At 44.1% G+C, this 19,002-nt stretch overlaps 1 protein-coding gene across 1 annotated transcript in view; it reads right to left on the minus strand.

Annotated features, from left to right (window-relative positions):
- Nucleotides 1-19,002, minus strand: part of LOC138642503 (cytosolic phospholipase A2 delta-like) — a 139,719-nt gene that overhangs the window by 50,656 nt on the left and 70,061 nt on the right. The window contains exons 3-4 of the mRNA XM_069730703.1: nt 16,149-16,285; nt 14,094-14,225 (exon numbers count right to left, since the gene is read on the minus strand). Coding sequence (XP_069586804.1) covers nt 14,094-14,225; nt 16,149-16,285 — 269 coding nt within the window. The remainder of the gene's footprint in view (nt 1-14,093; nt 14,226-16,148; nt 16,286-19,002) is intronic.

The following is a 19,002-nucleotide window of genomic DNA, read 5'->3' on the forward strand; positions in this document are numbered from 1 at the left end:
GACAGGTTGCAGCAGATCTGGACTCAGGTAGTGGACAATTTGACCTTGTCCCAGGAGAAGGCTCAGCTTTTCGCTAATCGCAGACGCCGTGTGGGACCCCGACTTCGTGTTGGGGATCTGGTTTGGTTATCTTCTCGTCATATTCCTATGAAGGTTTCCTCTCCTAAACTTAAACCTCGTTTTATTGGTCCGTATAGGATTTCTGAGATTCTCAATCCGGTGTCTTTTCGTCTGATCCTCCCAGACTCCTTTTCCATACATAATGTATTCCATAGGTCGTTGTTGAGGAGATACGTGGCACCTATGGTTCCATCTGTGGAGCCTCCTGCCCCTGTTTTGGTGGAGGGGGAATTGGAGTATATTGTGGAGAAGATTTTGGATTCTCGTGTCTCTAGACGGAAACTCCAGTATCTGGTCAAATGGAAGGGTTATGCTCAGGAAGATAATTCCTGGGTTTTTGCCTCTGATGTCCATGCCCCAGATCTTGTTCGTGCCTTTCATGTGGCTCATCCTGGTCGGCCTGGGGGTTCTGGTGAGGGTTCGGTGACCCCTCCTCAAGGGGGGGGTACTGTTGTGAATTCTGTGGCTGAGTTCACTTCTGTGGTCACAAGTGGTATTGCAGTCTCTGGGCTTCCTCCCTCAGGTGTTTTGGTGAGCTCGTTGGCTGCCTTGCTATTTAGCTCCACCTGAGTCTGTCTTCCTTGCTCCTTGTCAATGTTCCAGTGTTGGATCTGAGCTACTGCATCTTTCCTTGGGCCTGCTGCTCTGCTAGATAAGTGCTTCTAGTTTGTTTTCTGTTTTTTCTGTCCAGCTTGCTATTTACTTTTGCTGGAAGCTCTGAGAAGCAAGGGGTGCACCGCCGTGCTGTTAGTTCGGCACGGTGGGTCTTTTTGCCCCTTTGCGTGGTTTTCGTTTTAGGGTTTTTTGTAGACTGCATAGTTCTCTTTGCTATCCTCGCTCTGTCTAGAATATCGGGCCTCACTTTGCTGAATCTATTTCATTCCTACGTTTGTCTTTTCATCTTGCTAACAGTCATTATATGTGGGGGGCTGCCTATTCCTTTGGGGTATTTCTCTGAGGTAAGTCAGGCTTGTATTTCTATCTTCAGGCCAGTCAGCTCCTCAGGCAGTGCCGAGTTGCATAGGTAGTGATAGGCGCAATCCACTGCTGCTTATAGTTGTGTGAGGATAGATCAGGTACTGCAGTCTACAGAGATTCCACGTCTCAGAGCTCGTCCTGTTGTTTTTGGTTATTGCCAGATCTCTGTATGTGCGCTGATTACTGCACGCTGTGTTGCCTGATTGCCAGCCATAACAGGGGCCTGAAGTAGAAACCCTGTTAAAGCAAGAGGAGCTTTGGAGACAGGCTGCTGAGTGCCGTGTAAGTGCCTAAAGGTACCGTCACACTAAGCGACGCTGCAGCGATACCGACAACGATGTCGATCGCTGCAGCGTCACTGTTTGGTCGCTGGAGAGCTGTCACACAGACAGCTCTCCAGCGATCAACGATCCTGAAGTCCCCGGGTAACCAGGGAAAACATCGGGTTACTAAGCGCAGGGCCGCGCTTAGTAACCCGATGTTTACCCTGGTTACCAGCGTAAAAGTAAAAAAAAACAAACAGTACATACTTACCTACCGCTGTCTGTCCCCGGCGCTGTGCTTCTCTGCACTCCTCTGCACTGACTGTGAGCACAGCGGCCGGAAAGCAGAGCGGTGACGTCACCGCTCTGCTTTCCGGCCGCTGTGCTCACAGCCAGTGCAGGAGGAGTGCAGAGAAGCACAGCGCCGGGGACAGACAGCGGTAGGTAAGTATGTACTGTTTTTTTTTTTTTTTTTTTTACTTTTACGCTGGTAACCAGGGTAAACATCGGGTTACTAAGCGCGGCCCTGCGCTTAGTAACCCAATGTTTTCCCTGGTTACCAGTGAAGACATCGCTGGATCGGTGTCACACACGCCGATCCAGCGATGTCAGCGGGAGATCCAGCGACGAAATAAAGTTCTGGACTTTCTTCAGCGACCAACGATCTCCCAGCAGGGGCCTGATCGTTGGTCGCTGTCACACATAACGATTTCCTTAATGATATCGTTGCTACGTCACAAAAAGCAACGATATCGTTAACGATATCGTTATGTGTGACGGTACCTTTAGAGAAAGAGGTGGCGGAGCTCAGAGGTCACCTGGAAGAAAGCCAGTTAATGCATAAAGCAGCCTGGGAGAAGGTGGAGCGGCAGGTGTCTAACCTGGCCAAACATCTGGAAACTGGTGATATTCAGACGAAGTTGGCTCTGAAAGCTGAAAAAGATGGGTGTCTAATGACAGCAGAGAAGGAGAGTTCCTTGTTCAAGTGCATGATAGACGTACCTGAAGACCTGAGAGAGGCATGTGCCAAGGAGTCTATGCATGAAGGGTTCAAGAAGGCTGTGGGGGTGTGTAAGGTGAGCTGGACCCCAGAAGCAAATCAGTTAGTGATACTGTCCACAACTGATGCAGCATGCAGGTGACCAACAGCACTCACTTGTAGGGGCGCACGTTTTAGATCCAGGGAACCCTCCTGGTGAAACGTATATCCAGAGAATAGAAGAAACAGCGCTCCAACCGGGTGTTATTGTTTAAAACAAGAAGTCTTTATTCCAGCCATGGTGAGGTAGCAACGTTTCGGCCGCACATCCGGCCTTTTTCAAGCATGAAAAAGGCCGGATGTGCGGCCGAAACGTTGCTACCTCACCATGGCTGGAATAAAGACTTCTTGTTTTAAACAATAACACCCGGTTGGAGCGCTGTTTCTTCTATTCTCTGGATATACTGTCCACAACTGATGTCACAGCGAAGAAAGTAGCTACCCTGAGTGACATGCATTGGAGATATGTGCGCACAAAGTGGATGATCCAATTGCGGAATGAAGACGCTGTTAGACGACTGGAGCATGTGAGAAAAGCTCGGAGTTTTCAGGAAACTGTAATACAGGTACCCGTATCTATGATAAAAAGAGTAATTGGAAGAAATGGTCAAGCCATGCAAGAAATGGTGGATAAATCTGGAGTGGTGAGTGTTATGAACTGGTGGTTTAGGAGCAACATTGGACGAGCTCTGAAGGAGGTGGTACCTGTACTGACCGCAGTCCCTAAGCTCAACACAACACTAGAAGTAGCCGTGGGATGCTCCTGTCACTCCCTAGGCACCTCGTCACAGCCTGAGAACTAACTACCCCTAAAGATAGAAACAGGAAAACTATCTTGCCTCAGAGAAAATCCCCAAAGGATAGATAGCCCCCACAAGTAATGACTGTGAGTGGAGAGGGAAAAGACATACACAGAATGAAACCAGGATGTAGCACAGGAAGCCAGTCTAGCTAGATAGATAGGACAGGATAGAATACTGTGCGGTCAGTATTAAAAACTACAAAAATCCACACAGAGTTTACAAAAATCTCCACACCTGACTAAAGGTGTGGAGGGTAAATCTGCTTCCCAGAGCTTCCAGCTTAACTGAATTAATCCATACTAACAAGCTGGACAAAACATAGAATGCACAGAACGAATAAGTCCACAACATGTGGACAGAAAAGAGCAAAGCAAGGACTTAACTTTGCTGAACTGGTCAGGATATCAGGGAAATCCAAGAGAGATGTGAATCCAACCAGGAACCATAGACAAGTGGCCCTGGCTGAAGGGAAGAGCCAGGCATAAATAGCCGAGCAGAAAGACAATCAGTGGAAGCAGCTGCAGACTGCTAAATCCAAGGAGCAGCCATACCACTTAAAACCACCGGAGGGAGCCCAAGAGCAGAACTCACAAAAGTGCCACTTACAACCACCGGAGGGAGCCCAAGAGCGGAATTCACAACAGTACCCCCCCCCTTGAGGAGGGCTCACCGAACACTCACCAGAGCCCCCAGGCCGATCAGGACGATCCAAGTGAAAAGCACGAACCAAATCGGCGGCATGGACATCGGAGGCAACAACCCAAGAATTATCCCCCTGGCCATAACCCTTCCACTTGACAAGATACTGAAGCCTCCGCCTCGAAAAACGAGAATCCAAAATTTTCTCAACCTCATATTCCAACTCTCCCTCAACCAACACCGGGGCAGGAGGATCAACCAAGGGAACAACGGGCACCACATATCTCCGCAACAAAGATCTATGGAAAACATTATGAATGGCAAAAGAGGCTGGAAGAGCCAAACGAAAAGACACCGGATTGATAATTTCAGAAATCTTATAAGGACCAATAAACCGAGGCTTAAACTTAGGGGAAGAAACCTTCATAGGAACATGACGAGAAGACAACCAAACCAAATCCCCCACACGAAGCCGGGGACCAACACACCGACGGCGGTTAGCACAATGTTGAGCCTTTTCCTGAGACAACGTCAAATTGTCCACCACATGAGTCCAAATCTGCTGCAGCCTGTCCACCACAGTAAAAACACAGCCTATTCTGACGTCTGAATTCCTGCCGTTCTGTTCTAGTCAAAATCCTATCACATTGCATAGGCTCAGGACTCTGCTCAGAGGACACTGCCATATGGTGCACAGCTTTGCTCTCGCGCAGACGCCGATCAATCTGAATGGCTAGAGATAGATTCGCTCAAACCAGCAGGCGTAGGTAAGCCCACCATAACATCTTTAAGGGCTTCAGAAAGACCTTTTCTGAAAATAGCAGCCAGAGCATCCTCATTCCATTTAGTGAGCACAAACCATTTCCTAAATTTCTGGCAGTATAATTCTGCCGCTTCCTGACCTTGACACAGGGCCAACAGGGTTTTTTCTGCATGATCCACAGAATTATGTTCGTCATACAATAATCCGATCGCTTGAAAAAATGTGTCTACATTCAGCAATGCCGGATCCCCTGATTCAAGGGAGAATGCCCAGTCCTGAGGGTCACCACGCAGCAAGGATATGATGATTTTAACTTGCTGAATGGGATCACCAGAAGAACGGGGTTTCAAAGCAAAAAACAATTTGCAGTTATTTTTAAAGTTCAAAAACTTGGATCTGTCCCCAAAAAAACAAATCAGGAGTAGGAATTTTAGGCTCCAAAGCCGGAGTCTGGACAACATAATCTTGGATACTCTGTACTCTTGCAGCAAGCTGATCCACACGAGAAAACAAACCCTGAACATCCATGCCAGAGCATAAATCCTGAACCACCCAGAGATCAAGAGGAAAAAAAAGACAAAACAGAGCACAGAAAAAAAAATGGCTCAGAATTTTTTTTCCCTTCTTTTGAGATGCATTTAATTCATTTCTGGCCACTTGTACTGTTATGAACTGGTGGTTTAGGAGCAACATGGGACGAGCTCTGAAGGAGGTGGTACCTGTACTGACCGCAGTCCCTAAGCTCAACACAACACTAGAAGTAGCCTTGGGATGCTCCTGTCACTCCCTAGGCACCTCGTCACAGCCTGAGAACTAACTACCCCTAAAGATAGAAACAGGAAAACTATCTTGCCTCAGAGAAAATCCCCAAAGGATAGATAGCCCCCCACAAGTAATGACTGTGAGTGGAGAGGGAAAAGACATACACAGAGTGAAACCAGGATGTAGCACAGGAGGCCAGTCTAGCTAGATAGATAGGACAGGATAGAATACTGTGCGGTCAGTATTAAAAACTACAAAAATCCACACAGAGTTTACAAAAATCTCCACACCTGACTAAAGGTGTGGAGGGTAAATCTGCTTCCCAGAGCTTCCAGCTTAACTGAATTAATCCATACTGACAAGCTGGACAAAACATAGAATGCACAGAACGAATAAGTCCACAACCTGTGGACAGAAAAGAGCAAGCAAGGACTTAACTTTGCTGAACTGGTCAGGATATCAGGGAAATCCAAGAGAGATGTGAATCCAACCAGGAACCATAGACAAGTGGCACTGGCTGAGGGGAAGAGCCAGGCATAAATAGTAGAGCAGAAAGACAATCAGTGGAAGCAGCTGCAGACTGCTAAATCCAAGGAGCAGCCATACCACTTAAAACCACCGGAGGGAGCCCAAGAGCAGAACTCACAAAAGTGCCACTTACAACCACCGGAGGGAGCCCAAGAACGGAATTCACAACAGGTGAGGTTGAGAATACCTGGTGTCCATGAAATACAGTTGCCTCGGATAAAGGGTATGGTTCCCTTCTTCGTTGTGGGAACAGAGGAGAGTCTTGGAGAAATACGGACTCTGTTGGAGTATCGTATGGTATATTTAAAGGAAATGGAGCAGCTAAGAGTTGAAGGATGGCGCCTTACAGGACTGCTACGTTCAGTTGATGGAAGAGGGCTGCCATGTTTGACCCGAAATGTGGACAAGGAAAAGTGTGGAAGTACCCAGCCTAATGAAAGAAGTAGGGTCACCTCAGTTTACTCAGGGATGAGTGACATAGGTGGAAGACCTTGTAGCAAAAATGTGGTGAATAAAGATCTGTTGACACCAACAGGTGGTGACTTGAGGGCTAATGTTCAAAGCCTACATGTTGACTTCTTGGGGGCGGGGAAAACCTAACAAGGGTGTGATGGCGAGGGATGCTCAAATCTGACTGAGACAGTCCTCTTGACTGGTAGGGCAAGGTTACTAGCGTACCCGGTATCGGAACCCCGGGTTTATGTAACGTGTCCACCCCAATAGGGTTGAACAAAGAGGGGAGGTATGTGGTGCAGTGACCCACGTTACAGCCAAGGTGCGCTGTGTGTGCGCTTCAAGATGCGCTTGGAGGCATAAATGTGATGAGACAAAGTCCGGCAGGAGTGTAAATGGCCGGTGTGTGTGTTGCAGAGGAAGACACTCTCGCTGTCAGTCTGAAGTTAAGTTGGTGTGCTGGGACCTGTAGTCCCACAAGTAATTGTGTAATGCTAATGGGAGACTGGCAGGGCTAGTTATGAGAGATGGGAGGGTCAAACTAGCCACACACACCAACACTCCCACCCAAGGGAGTGGTTACAGGTATGTAATCTGACCAGGATGTGGGGCACATGGTTCCTGTGTATGGATCTGTTTGTTCCATGTGCAAGGTCCTGGACGGTCGGTGTTGGAGTCTCCTGGTATTGGAGAAGTCCTGTAAGCACCTGAGACCGTGGACCTGATGAACGGTCAGTGTTGGATTGTCCTGGTATGGGCTGGAGTCCTGGAAGCACTGAGACTGTGAGTCCTGCATTAGCCTGTGTGTTGGATTGTCCTGAAGTGGGCTGGAGTCCTGGAAGCACTGCTGAGGCTATGGACTGAATGCTTAAGGGTGTTGGATTGTCCTGGGATGGGCTGGAGTCCTGCAAGCACCAGTACAACGAAGGAGAAGTAGAAAGGAGCACTCACCATCCAGAAGAAATGTTCAGTCTTTATTGTGGCATAAAATGTATAGCGAGGTCTCACAGGAGAACGTGGGTGTCACGAGACGACGGCCGTTTCACGCTACTGCGCTTCTACGGGTCTAAGGTAAAACTGGGGGGAGGGGAACTTTATGTGATCAGAACACTACAAAGTTACCGCCCCTACCCAAGCGTCAGCTGAGACAACCAGACACTTACTAATCAGATAAAATGAACAAACAGATTAAAAACAACACGTAACACCAAATGTATTGTAACACTTAATGAATGAACTATTTATACAGTACTATGGGAAGACTAAAGGTACCTTCACACTAAACGATGCTGCAGCAATCCAGACAACGATCCGGATCGCTGCAGCGTCGCTGTTTGGTCGCTGGAGAGCTGTCACACAGACAGCTCTCCAGCGACCAACGATGCCGGTAACCAGGGTAAACATCGGGTTACTAAGCGCAGGGCCGCGCTTAATAACCCAATGTTTACCCTGGTTACCATCCTAAAAGTAAAAAAAACAAACGCTACATACTTACCTACCGCTGTCTGTCCCCGGCGCTTTGCTTCTCTGCTCTGGCTGTGAGCGCCGGGCAGCCGGAAAGCAGAGCGGTGATGTCACCGCTCTGCTTTCCGGCCGCTGTGCTCACAGCCAGAGCAGAGAAGCAGAGCGCCGGGGACAGACAGCGGTAGGTAAGTATGTAGCGTTTGTTTTTTTTACTTTTAGGATGGTAACCAGGGTAAACATCGGGTTACTAAGCGCGGCCCTGCACTTAGTAACCCGATGTTTACCCTGGTTACCAGCGAAGACATCGCTGAATCGGTGTCACACACGCCGATTCAGCGATGTCAGCGGGAGAGCCAGCGACCAAAGAAAGGTCTGGTCCTCTAGCCCCGACCAACGATATCACAGCAGGATTCTGATCGCTGCTGCGTGTCAAACTAAACGATATCGCTAGCGAGGACGCTGCAACGTCACGGATTGCTAGCGATATCGTTTAGTGTGAAGGTACCTTTACTCCATTCACAAGAAAACTGTCATATCTGATCTCTCATTGAGACCTAAAGGTCCTGTGGCATTGACTCGCAGTATCCATTTCTCCTCCCTCTGAAGTAACAGTCTATGCAGATCCCCACCTCGCGGAGGGAGTTTAACCCTTTCTAGGCCGGCAAACCGCATCACTGCTGCATTGCCTGCATGTTGGACTCGTAGGTGGCTAATCAACCTGGGCACCCCTTTACCTGTCTTAATGGAGTTGCAATGTTCCCTAAATCTAACAAAGAGCAGGCGGATAGTCTTGCCGACATAATAAAATCCACAGGGACAAAAAATTACATATACTACATGCGTTGTTTTGCATGTTATCAAATCGCGGACTACATGACGTACAGGTCCTATCTGAATACATTTATCTACTAAATGGAACTTACAGAAATTGCACTGACCACATTTAAAATTACCCTGCGGTGTTCCGGTTTGTAGCCACATATGTCTTTCGGAAACTACTCTATTGTGGACCAAAATGTCTTTCAAATTCTTACCTCTACGTCAGGCAAAGAGAGGTCCGTGGCTAGTGGGATCTGTGAGAGCGGGGTCTTTTTCTAAGATATGCCAATTATTTCTAATGGCCGTTCCAATGCAATTATCCATAGGGCTAAATTTAAAACTGAAAACAAATCTCTTTTGTAACGTCTTTTCTTTTTTTGCCCTTACACCTGTATTATCCTCTACCTCCGCCTTTTTTTGTGCATTATGAAACACTTGTCGGGAATAACCTCGCGCTCTGAATCTATTATAGAGTTCCTGGGATTGTCTTCTGAAACCTTCATCACTATTGTTTATCCTTTTAACCCTCAGAAATTGGCTATATGGGAGGGAATTTTTTATATATTGGGGATGTGCACTATTGTAGTGTAGAAGGGAATTAGTGGCTGACGATTTTCGAAACACTTCTGTCAATATCAAGCCTTCATGAACCCACAATTTCACATCTAAAAATTCCAAACTTAACCCACCAATAACTGATGTCAGTCTCATATTCATGGTGTTAACCTGTTCTAGGTGACAGACAAATTGGTTGAACTCCTCTTCAGTCCCATCCTAAATAATAAAAACGTCATCCACAAATCTTAGAAACAGTTTTATATGGCTCAGGAAGGGATTGGTGTCTGCATACACTTAGCGATTTTCAAAGGCGGCCAAAAAAAGGTTAGCTAGGGTACATGCAACGGGCGTACCCATTGCAGTCCCTTCTACTTGCACAAACCAAGTAGAATCAAATTGGAAGGCATTGTGTGTCAATATATATTGTAAGCCATCACAAATAAAATTAATCGTCTTTGAATCTGTTGCTGTGCAGGAGAGCACCTCCCTAACTGCTTGTACCCCTTGGTTTTGCGGTATACGGGTATAAAGGCTCTCTATATCTATTTAGGCCATAACAAAGCTTTCTTGCCAAGTGAATTTTTTCAAAACCTCTAAAAAATTCTTTGTGTCCCGTATATAGGAAGGAATATCAGTTAAAAGGGGATGTAGGAGCCAGTCAAGATATCTAGATAATGGTTCTGTCAATGAGCCTACCCCTGAAACTATGGGGTGGCCAGGTGGTACTGTTAGAGATTTATGTATTTTCGGTACATGGTACCAGTGTGGCTTTTTCGGAAAATTAGGGAGTAACTTTTCTGCCTGCTTCGCTGAAATTATTCCCCCTTCCACATAAGTTCTTAAAAATGTGCGTAAATCATTACTGTATTTAGGTGTGGGGTCTATTTTTAGTTTCTGATAAGTATGTGCTTCCGCCATATAAAAATCTCTAGACAACAGCACGGTATTACCACCCTTGTCCGCTGTACGTATGATCGTATCTGACCAACTTTTGATATCTCTCAATGCCGCTTTTTCTATTGTAGTCAGGTTGATGGGTGATTTCTTATATAAAAGAGCTTCAACTTCCTTTATAACCTGTTTTTCAAATACATCTATCACGTTGCCCGGTGTCACTGGTGGCATAAACGTGGAGGGCACACCTCCTATGAAAGGAACTCTATCCTGAGACTGAGTCTGTGTTATTTCCCCCTCTGGATTAGCAAGGCTAAGCAATAATTGGACATCATTTAAGAACCCCATGTCTGCATTCTGATCCACCATAAAGCCCAAAGGGCCTACTCTGCTGGGAATCTCGCCTGGAAATGTTGTGGCGTTAGCCCCTGTAGAGGAAGAAAAATGTTTGAATAAATGAATCTTTCTCACTGCTTTGAATAAATCTATTTTAAAGTCCACAATGTTGAATTCTTCCGGTAAACTATAACTAAGACCCTTAGACAGGACCGAGTAGTGTGCCGCACTCAATACATGAGAAGACAAATTAATTATCGTTATTGATGTTGTGGCGGCTGATAAGTCCGTTTCCATGATACAGTCTTTCTTTTCCGTTGATTGTCAGGCTCCATGCTTTCTGCCGCCTCGGCGCGTCCTCCGCCTAAAGGGGCCGCCTGTTGTGGAAAAACTTCACTCCTAGATGCATTGGCGGACGAGGAACCTTCTTCATTAATACTGGAATCGGAATCTGTTGTAAAATAATCCCTTTTGGGTTGTCTTCTAGATTTATTGAATCTATTTACTCTAGATCTTCTTCGATAGGTCTGGTTATTTTTGTTTTTATTCCAAGTGAAGATCTGATTAGAATCAAAATCTGCTTTATCGCGGATGAATTTATCCCGTTTTTTTTGTTTTATGTCTGCTTGAAATATTACCATTTTATTATCCAATCTTTTTTCTAATGTGGACCATTGGTTATCTGACAATCTTGTCTTTATCTCTTCCTTAGTTTTTGTCAATTCCATGTTTACTGTTTCATAGTTCATCATATTCTGTTCCAGAACGAGCTGAAGTAAGTCTTGTGAACATTTAAGGAGAATGGTTTCCCATTTTTTTACAAACTGTGTATTGTCTCTGAACTGGGACAAATCTTTGTATACTCTGAGGCCACGCGGGACTCTTCCACAGTCTGAATATGATTTAAGTGAATTATTTGTCCAAAACAAGTTCAGCTCACGTTCAGCTAAATTGAACAGTTTGTATTCTAAAGACTTAGTACTCAGGGAATAGATGTCCTCTCGTTGTTCAACTTCTGAGAAATAAGAATCAACGTTCTCCCTGCCTTCTAACGAGCCACCTGATGCTGGCAACGCAATGGGATCCATGCTGCAAAAACAGTCTTCAAGTCCTGCAAGCACCTGGTAACAGTGTGAGTCCTGGAATGGTCAGAGTGTTGGATTGTCGGCGGATGGACTAGAGTCCTGTAAGCACTTGGTAAGATCATGGACTGATGGACTGTGTGTTGGAAGTGCCTGTGATTGGACTTCCTGGAAGCGCATGGAAAGGCTGCATCTACAGAGCCTGAGACGGTTTCTGTGTTGGGGAAGCTACAGTTCCTACTGTGGGTCTGGACTATCCGAGGGCCCTGGGCACAATTGAGGCAGTTTCCCTGTGAACCAGCACTGTCAGGAGTCAGTATGTGGAGCCGAAGCTCCTGAGGTAATCCCTGGTATGGGATAAAACCTGTAATATAAGGCAGAGACATAGCTGCCATTGGAACAGACTGTCGGGGTTTAATATGTTCCGTTGATGCATGTAAGCCACATGTGTTAAAGTAACAGACTGTGTGTAACCTGGCTTACGGTGCGGTTTATGACGTTTTAATAAACCGGAACGGACTTAATTTGTGTGAGAAATCGTGCCTGTATGTGTTATTCCCCTGCAAAGCGAGTGTCCCCCAAGATCCGAAGTAAGGGAAACGCTACATCCATTAGATTTACTAAATATTCTGATCACCAAATATGAAGTAACAGCCGGTGAACAGTCATGTTTCAATTCTCATGAAATAAATCATGAATCAATAGAGGCTAACAGCATGCTGAGAAAATGACTTTTAGTTAAAAAAAAAACGAAAGTTGACTTTATGTTCTGGTCACAAGTGTATAAGAATAACAGTTTCATAGGAGATACAGATGATAGGAAACTCAGTGGGAGGGGGACATAAGCGTAGCTAAATAGCCCTATTAAATACCCTATAAAGGCCCTACCTCGCCAGTGGGGGCTGGCACCCTAGGATAGAAACGAGAAATGGCACACCCAACTCTACGGTGGCTGTCCCTAAAGGCCCTAGTACACCCTATTTTCAAAAAATGTCTAGCTTAGTACAAGAAAAGGAAATATAAATAGGATAGAGTATAGAGTATGGATAGAAGGGGGGGGGATTCTGTGGACAGGAGGGCACCAACAAATGCTACCTAATCTGTTGGCCTGTTCACAAAGCTACCTGAACATGGAGGTTGGCACCCTAATAAAAAATGAGAACGGCGCCCCCATTCCGCAGCGGCTATCCCTAGACTGTCCCTGTTTATAGGAAACAGCTAAAGGTCGTGGTCTCATTCAGACTCCCGCGTTTGTTGTGTTTTAAGACGATAAATCCATTTTGTCTCGCACTGCAGTATCCTCCTGTCCCAGTTGCCACCCCTTTTAGATGCCTCTACCTTGTCAATTCCAATAAATTTACTATATAATATACTGTATATATTTTTGAAAAAGGTTTTTCCTTTTCTCTCCACCATGCTATATAGATTTGAAGCGCTCTGTGGGAGCGTTTATTAATATGTGAATTGTTTGTGGTCTTTTTTGGTATTTATGTTGGTATAATTAGGGTCCTCGTGACTTTTTGTGGTTCATATTGAAAGTTATGTTTTAAACTTGTTTACAATTCTACCTTGCTATATACACTTTTGATTTGATTGGTGAATCATTTCAATTAATTGTGTTACTTGCAGGCTACCTGCCTGTTCTGCAAAAGGACGATCTCTCCCAACTCAGGCAGCGATTCTCTGCCTTCATTAGGCTCTTTCTCTTCCTTTTTGCTCTGTTGATGGGACGTCACTGCTGACGTCCGTCATTCTGATTGATACTCGGTTCCCCACAGATAAGCAATGGTGAGTCAGCTCTCAATCAGCATGATATCAGCAGTGACAAACTGTCAAAAGAGTAGAGTGGAAGAGAAGGAGGAGCTATGTCGATGTGACATCACAGGAAACAGAAGAATCCCCAGCAGGAATAGTTTGTGATCACTCTGAGCCAGAAGAGATCATTGCAGCGCTGAAAAGGCAGGTAGTTCGCAACTACCTGCTGATAAATTCTTAGTCCCATAGACAAAAGACCCAATTTTCCACATAAACCCTTTAAAGAATAAATGGAATGGTGGCCAAGTATCTGACCTGCTGCTTCCTTTTGTAACAGGGATAAAAATTCCCTATTCTGCCAATCGGTGTGGGACCCAGCACTCAGACACACAACGATTAGCAAGTTATCACCTATTCTACAATTAGATGATAACTAGTTTTAACTACACAACCCCTTTAAGAGTGATTATATAAGAAAAAATCTCTCTTCAACAATTCTTAATCCTGGATAATAAAGTTGTAGTCCAAAAAATACCTACTTTATATGTTTCCTGCTGGGATAATGCCTTTAATGTTAGAAGAAGCATAAATCTGCTAGCACCAAAATCAATTGCAACGTGTAATTAACATTAGAGTATTGCATCTAAAACATATCATTTACATTACAAATACATAAATGTGTCCCAAATAGTCTATTTAATGATTAAGTGATATCTACGCATATGCAGTATTCTGAATACATCAGATATTCCAACTTTAAAAAAAAAAATCTTTTGCCGATCTCTGCCCTTATTTCAGTATATGGAGGAAAAAGTGCACTGAGCACAATTCAGTTACCTCTTTATTGAGAGTGAAGTTTTCCACCACATTTTTCTTAAGTGGAACATTTCCAAGATCGTAGCTTACGGTAAACAAATGGTCGTCCGCTGTCCCAATGTCCTCATCGTGCACAGACAGTTCCAGGATGTTCTGTGGATACCAGGAAATACTTATAGCTTTTGTTCTGGGCATAAACTTCTAATCCAAGCTGTTGACTGAATGTAGCCATATACACTCATATTATAATGAGTAATTTACATCTCTGGAGCCTCAAAGGGGGTTCCCTCATCACCAGAAATGGATAAAATTGCAAAGTGCTGGCAAAAATAACAAGCATCTTTGCAATTTACCTAGTTTTAAAAATCCTCTTTTCTCAAAAATGTAGGGAATTCTTAATTTTATTGTTGCCTAGGTTACCGTCCACAATGAAGTCTATCTGAAATGGCCAGTTTCCTAGGCAAGAAGGGCAGCGATTGCAAGCATTTTGCTACATAGCTTGCAAGCACGTCACCGAAACTCTGGATCTGACCAGAATTATTGCTCCTGCCTTACTCGGATGCTGCAGAGGCAAAACCGCCTCTGCTTGCAACATGGTAGAATGCGTAGTTTGGACCAGCAGCACGACCATGCCATTACAATTCAGTAGGCCACACTTTAGGTTGTGTATGACTGTAAAATGTTTGTGACAACACTGTAGTGCACCACACTTCTACCTGCCCCAGCTACGACCGTTTTATCAGAGTTGGATGAAAATGTTGTGAAAAAGTTGACAAATTTTAGCGCAGCCTTGGGTTGCTTTAAAATTTTGCAACTTTTCAAAGCTGGCATAACAACTAACAAATCAAGACCATAGTTTCTACTTAGAAGACTGCTTCTCCCCAGACTCTGTAGCCACATGCCTACCATGGTTATGGGTAAATTTAGGTCTGTCTCTATACAGCTACTATAACAAGCTATAATTTTGATACTGTATAGGTACTATGATCCCATATAAGTGTTCACATGGGTGTATACCACCAGACAAAAGTGATTATAGAGGGCTCCCCCTTGCCCTCTAGAATTATTTTTAATACCGAGATAAACCTGAATGTATGGTTATGCAATTACCATACTGTACTATGATCTGGGGTAAGGCACAAATTACAGAACTCTTGCATTTTTTGCAAAGGAACATGCAGGACCACCAAATAAAGGAACCCTGCAATCATCCTAACATATATACACAGTACCAAAAACAAAACCATAAACATAAAATCCCTAGCCTTATCGAGGAGCTAACTAAATAATACAGGCCCTGGCTACTCAGACACAGCTGAGCTAGTCCCAGTTCGGTTACACAAGACCGCTATTGCAAATGGCGACCGGTGATACTTGCAGTTTGGTGCACGCGGCCTGCGCAGTCTTCTCAGTGAGATTCTGGTTTGTCTCTCTCCAGCTCCAATGTGATTTTCTGGATTTTATTTTTGATATTCTATCTCTGAATGTTAAAATTAAGCTACCCCTAAAATGATAGACTGTTCATATCTTTGTCAGTGGGCAAACTTACAAAATCAGCAAGGGATCAAATACTTATTTCCTTCACTGCATATATTAGTATGAAAGCCAGGTAGACTAGGAATAAATCCTAGCAGTACAGGCCCTGATTAGATGTACCTTGATAGCCATGTGCTCACTGGTCAGTCAGCCGGGGAGTCTGAGCAAAGTGGATTGTGTTGGAACTGGTGAGAGACAAGCCAGAATCTGTCTGAGAAGACTGTGCAGGCCATGTGCTCCAAACTGCAAGTATCACTGGTTGCTACTGGCAATAGTGGTTTTGTGTGACCGAACTGGGACTAATTCAGCCGTGTCTGAGTAGCCAGGGCCTGTATTATTTATTTTTTGTTTTCGGTACTGTGCAACCAGAGGAAATATATATTTTTTTCAATCTTTGATAAAAAAACTCTGTGGCTTCATGTTCCTAACAGCTACCAGAGAGCATGATCCCCTACTATATACACATGTACACAGTATATATACAAAGCCTGCAGATGAGTTCGCACAGAGCCTTATTTCTGTAATGTATGGGATTCTTACCTTAATCTGGCTGTGGATTCTGAAGTGAAATGTTTCATCCCAAACAGGGTTTGCATTATTCCAAACTGTCCTGGTTCTCTTTCTATCTGTCAAAGATGTTGGAAGTCGCAAGCATACATAGCAGTCTGGTTTGCTCACTGTGTACAAATAGAGATTCCTTTCAGTAAGGTGAACATGTATATCACATCACAACATAAGACATACAGTAAGTAAGGCTGAACGGCAAGGGACTGATAACTCCATTGGATAAATTCTTGCATTGAATGTTGAGATCCTAATTATATAGGCAGTTATTTTATTCTCACCCATCAAGGGTAGCCAGGGTGAACAAGGATTGTTGCAAACACAACATTAAAAGTTATTCGAAACATCTAATGCCATCATCTACATACAAGATTGCTAATAAATTGCTGACTGGTGAGAGTCCGACTACTACCTCTACCAGTCACATAGGGAATGAATGGTAGGTGACACACATGTGGCCACTGCTCCATTCTTACGCGGCACTTCAGAGAGTCATTCCAGAATTGACGTTTTTCAACCTTTTGCTGACATGCTGGTCCATAGAATGCAATGGGAAGATACATTCACTTATGTTTTTCATATATTTACCAAACTACAAATGTGGTAAAGTAAATCACCAAATTATCCCAATGGGCAATGAAACAGCAAAATACAAATTAGGTGAAAATCTACCTCACTTCCAATTAGAAGCCTATACATTACTCGGTACAGAATGATGGTATTTATCAGCCATGTAAAAAGATGCTAGTTTATTATGCATCTCAGATAAAGGAGAACATAGCTGCTTGTAAAGAGTTCTGCAAGAGGAGAACATTACTGCTTGTAAAGGGTTAGTCGGCAAAAGATAAAATCACTTGATTGAAAAGAGGTAAGGCTACTTTCACACTTCCGTTTTTTGTCCTCCGTCGCAATCAGTCGTGATGGGCAAAAAATGGATCCTGCAAATGTGCTTGCAGGATGCGTTTTTTTGCCCATACACTTGTATTAGCGACGGATGGGCACACGTCGCATCCGTCGTGCGACGTATCCGTCATGTTTTGGCGGACGCACAAAAAAACGTTCAATGCAACGTTTTTTGTGCGACGTGTCCACTATTTTCGATCGCGCATGCGCGGCCGAAACTCCGCCCCCTCCTCCCCGGACTGCAGAATGGGCAGCGGATGCGTTGAAAAACTACATCCGCTGCCCACGTATTGCAGTTATTTCACAACGTCCGTCAGTACGTCAGCCCGACGCATTGCGACGGGCCCGTACCAACTGAAGTGTGAAAGTAGCCTAACCTGCAGAAGGAATCAATTGTTTGTAAGGGGTTAATATGCAAAAGAGTCTCTCACTGTACATGCTGTGGCAGGATTTACTTCAGTTTTTATTCCTAGCCTCCTCATTCTAATGTCCCATAATTCACAAGAATTCATTTTATAAACCAAACAGATACCGCGCTTAAGGAGAAATATTTCCAAGTTCAGAAGAAGGAAGTCTCACACAGCTGTCAAATGAGTGAGAGAGTCTTTGCTTCTTAAAAGGCCAGAGATGTTATCACCAAGTTAAAAAGGATTTCTCTAATTTACTTAATTCTATGTAAATTTGCGAAAGGTTTTCTACTTTGGCCTCCTTTTACTTTATGAGGTTTTCTTGGAAATAGATTTTCTTTCATTTCGTTATTCGCATTATGTCTATGTTTTTTTCTGTACTTTCTTGTACTGTGTACAAACAGATGTGTAGCACCCCTTTCTGAGCTAGGCATTTCATCTTTATAGCTTCCCATGGGCAGATGTTTGAACAGTTGCGTCTATATTCTGCTCGGCTCTTATCTATGTTGAGGTTGGCTGACACATGGTGAGGTTTTAATACTAGAGGACCATTCCGATTGGGTACATCTTATCATGGTGGGATGGATTTTACACTTCTTTGATCAAAATAGTGTTAACTAAGTCCCCTAATGTTATTTACATGTACTAATACTATTTACATATTACTTACTACAAGATATATGCTCAATTTTTTTTTCACTTTTCATTGGGTTTTGAAGCAAAACAATTACATTTCGAGAAAAAGTTTATATAATTTATATATATAAAAATTGAGCAGAAACCTGTATGTCAGAAGAACATGATCTGACCCTCAGTACCTCTCCGAATAGACACCAATATTAACAGCAAGTTAGGCCAAAAATATATTTAAAACTTAACCTTTAATGATACTTGTAGATTGTGAGCCTTTGCGGGCAGGGTCCTCACTCCTCCTGTACCAGTTATGACTTGTATTGTTTAAGATTATTGTACTTGTTTTTATTATGTATACCCCTCCTCACATGTAAAGCGCCATGGAATGAATGGCGCTATACCAATAAATAATAATACACAGTCACAAGAGGTCAGTCGATCGGCACTGAACGAGCTTTCTCACATTCAGACCTCCACAAATTCTCCTTAGAGACCAGACGAGGTAAGCTTCTTCTGAAGACGGGGCGGTGCATGCACAAGACGCAGCTGAATCACCAAAACATGAGGAGATGAATGAAAGCAGCACTCACCCGTGATCTTCAATGATAATATAGTCCTTTATTGACCGTGGCTCAACATTCCCAGCTAGGAACAAGGCAGGTTACAACATGAGGAGGGAGCGGTGAGGGAGGGTGCAGAGACGAGACAGACGACGGCCGTTTCGCGAACAATCGCTTCAACGATATAATAATAATAATAATAACAAAAATAAAAAAAAAGGGCTAAATAGCCACAATGCATAAATGGACAACTATACCATATTTATAAAGTACACCCGTCTCAGGGGGAGACCATTGTGTCTGGGATAGGGAGTGTTTGCCACAATG

This window comes from Ranitomeya imitator, chromosome 1 (genome assembly GCF_032444005.1).
Source record: "Ranitomeya imitator isolate aRanImi1 chromosome 1, aRanImi1.pri, whole genome shotgun sequence".
Taxonomy (NCBI): Eukaryota; Metazoa; Chordata; class Amphibia; order Anura; family Dendrobatidae; genus Ranitomeya; species Ranitomeya imitator.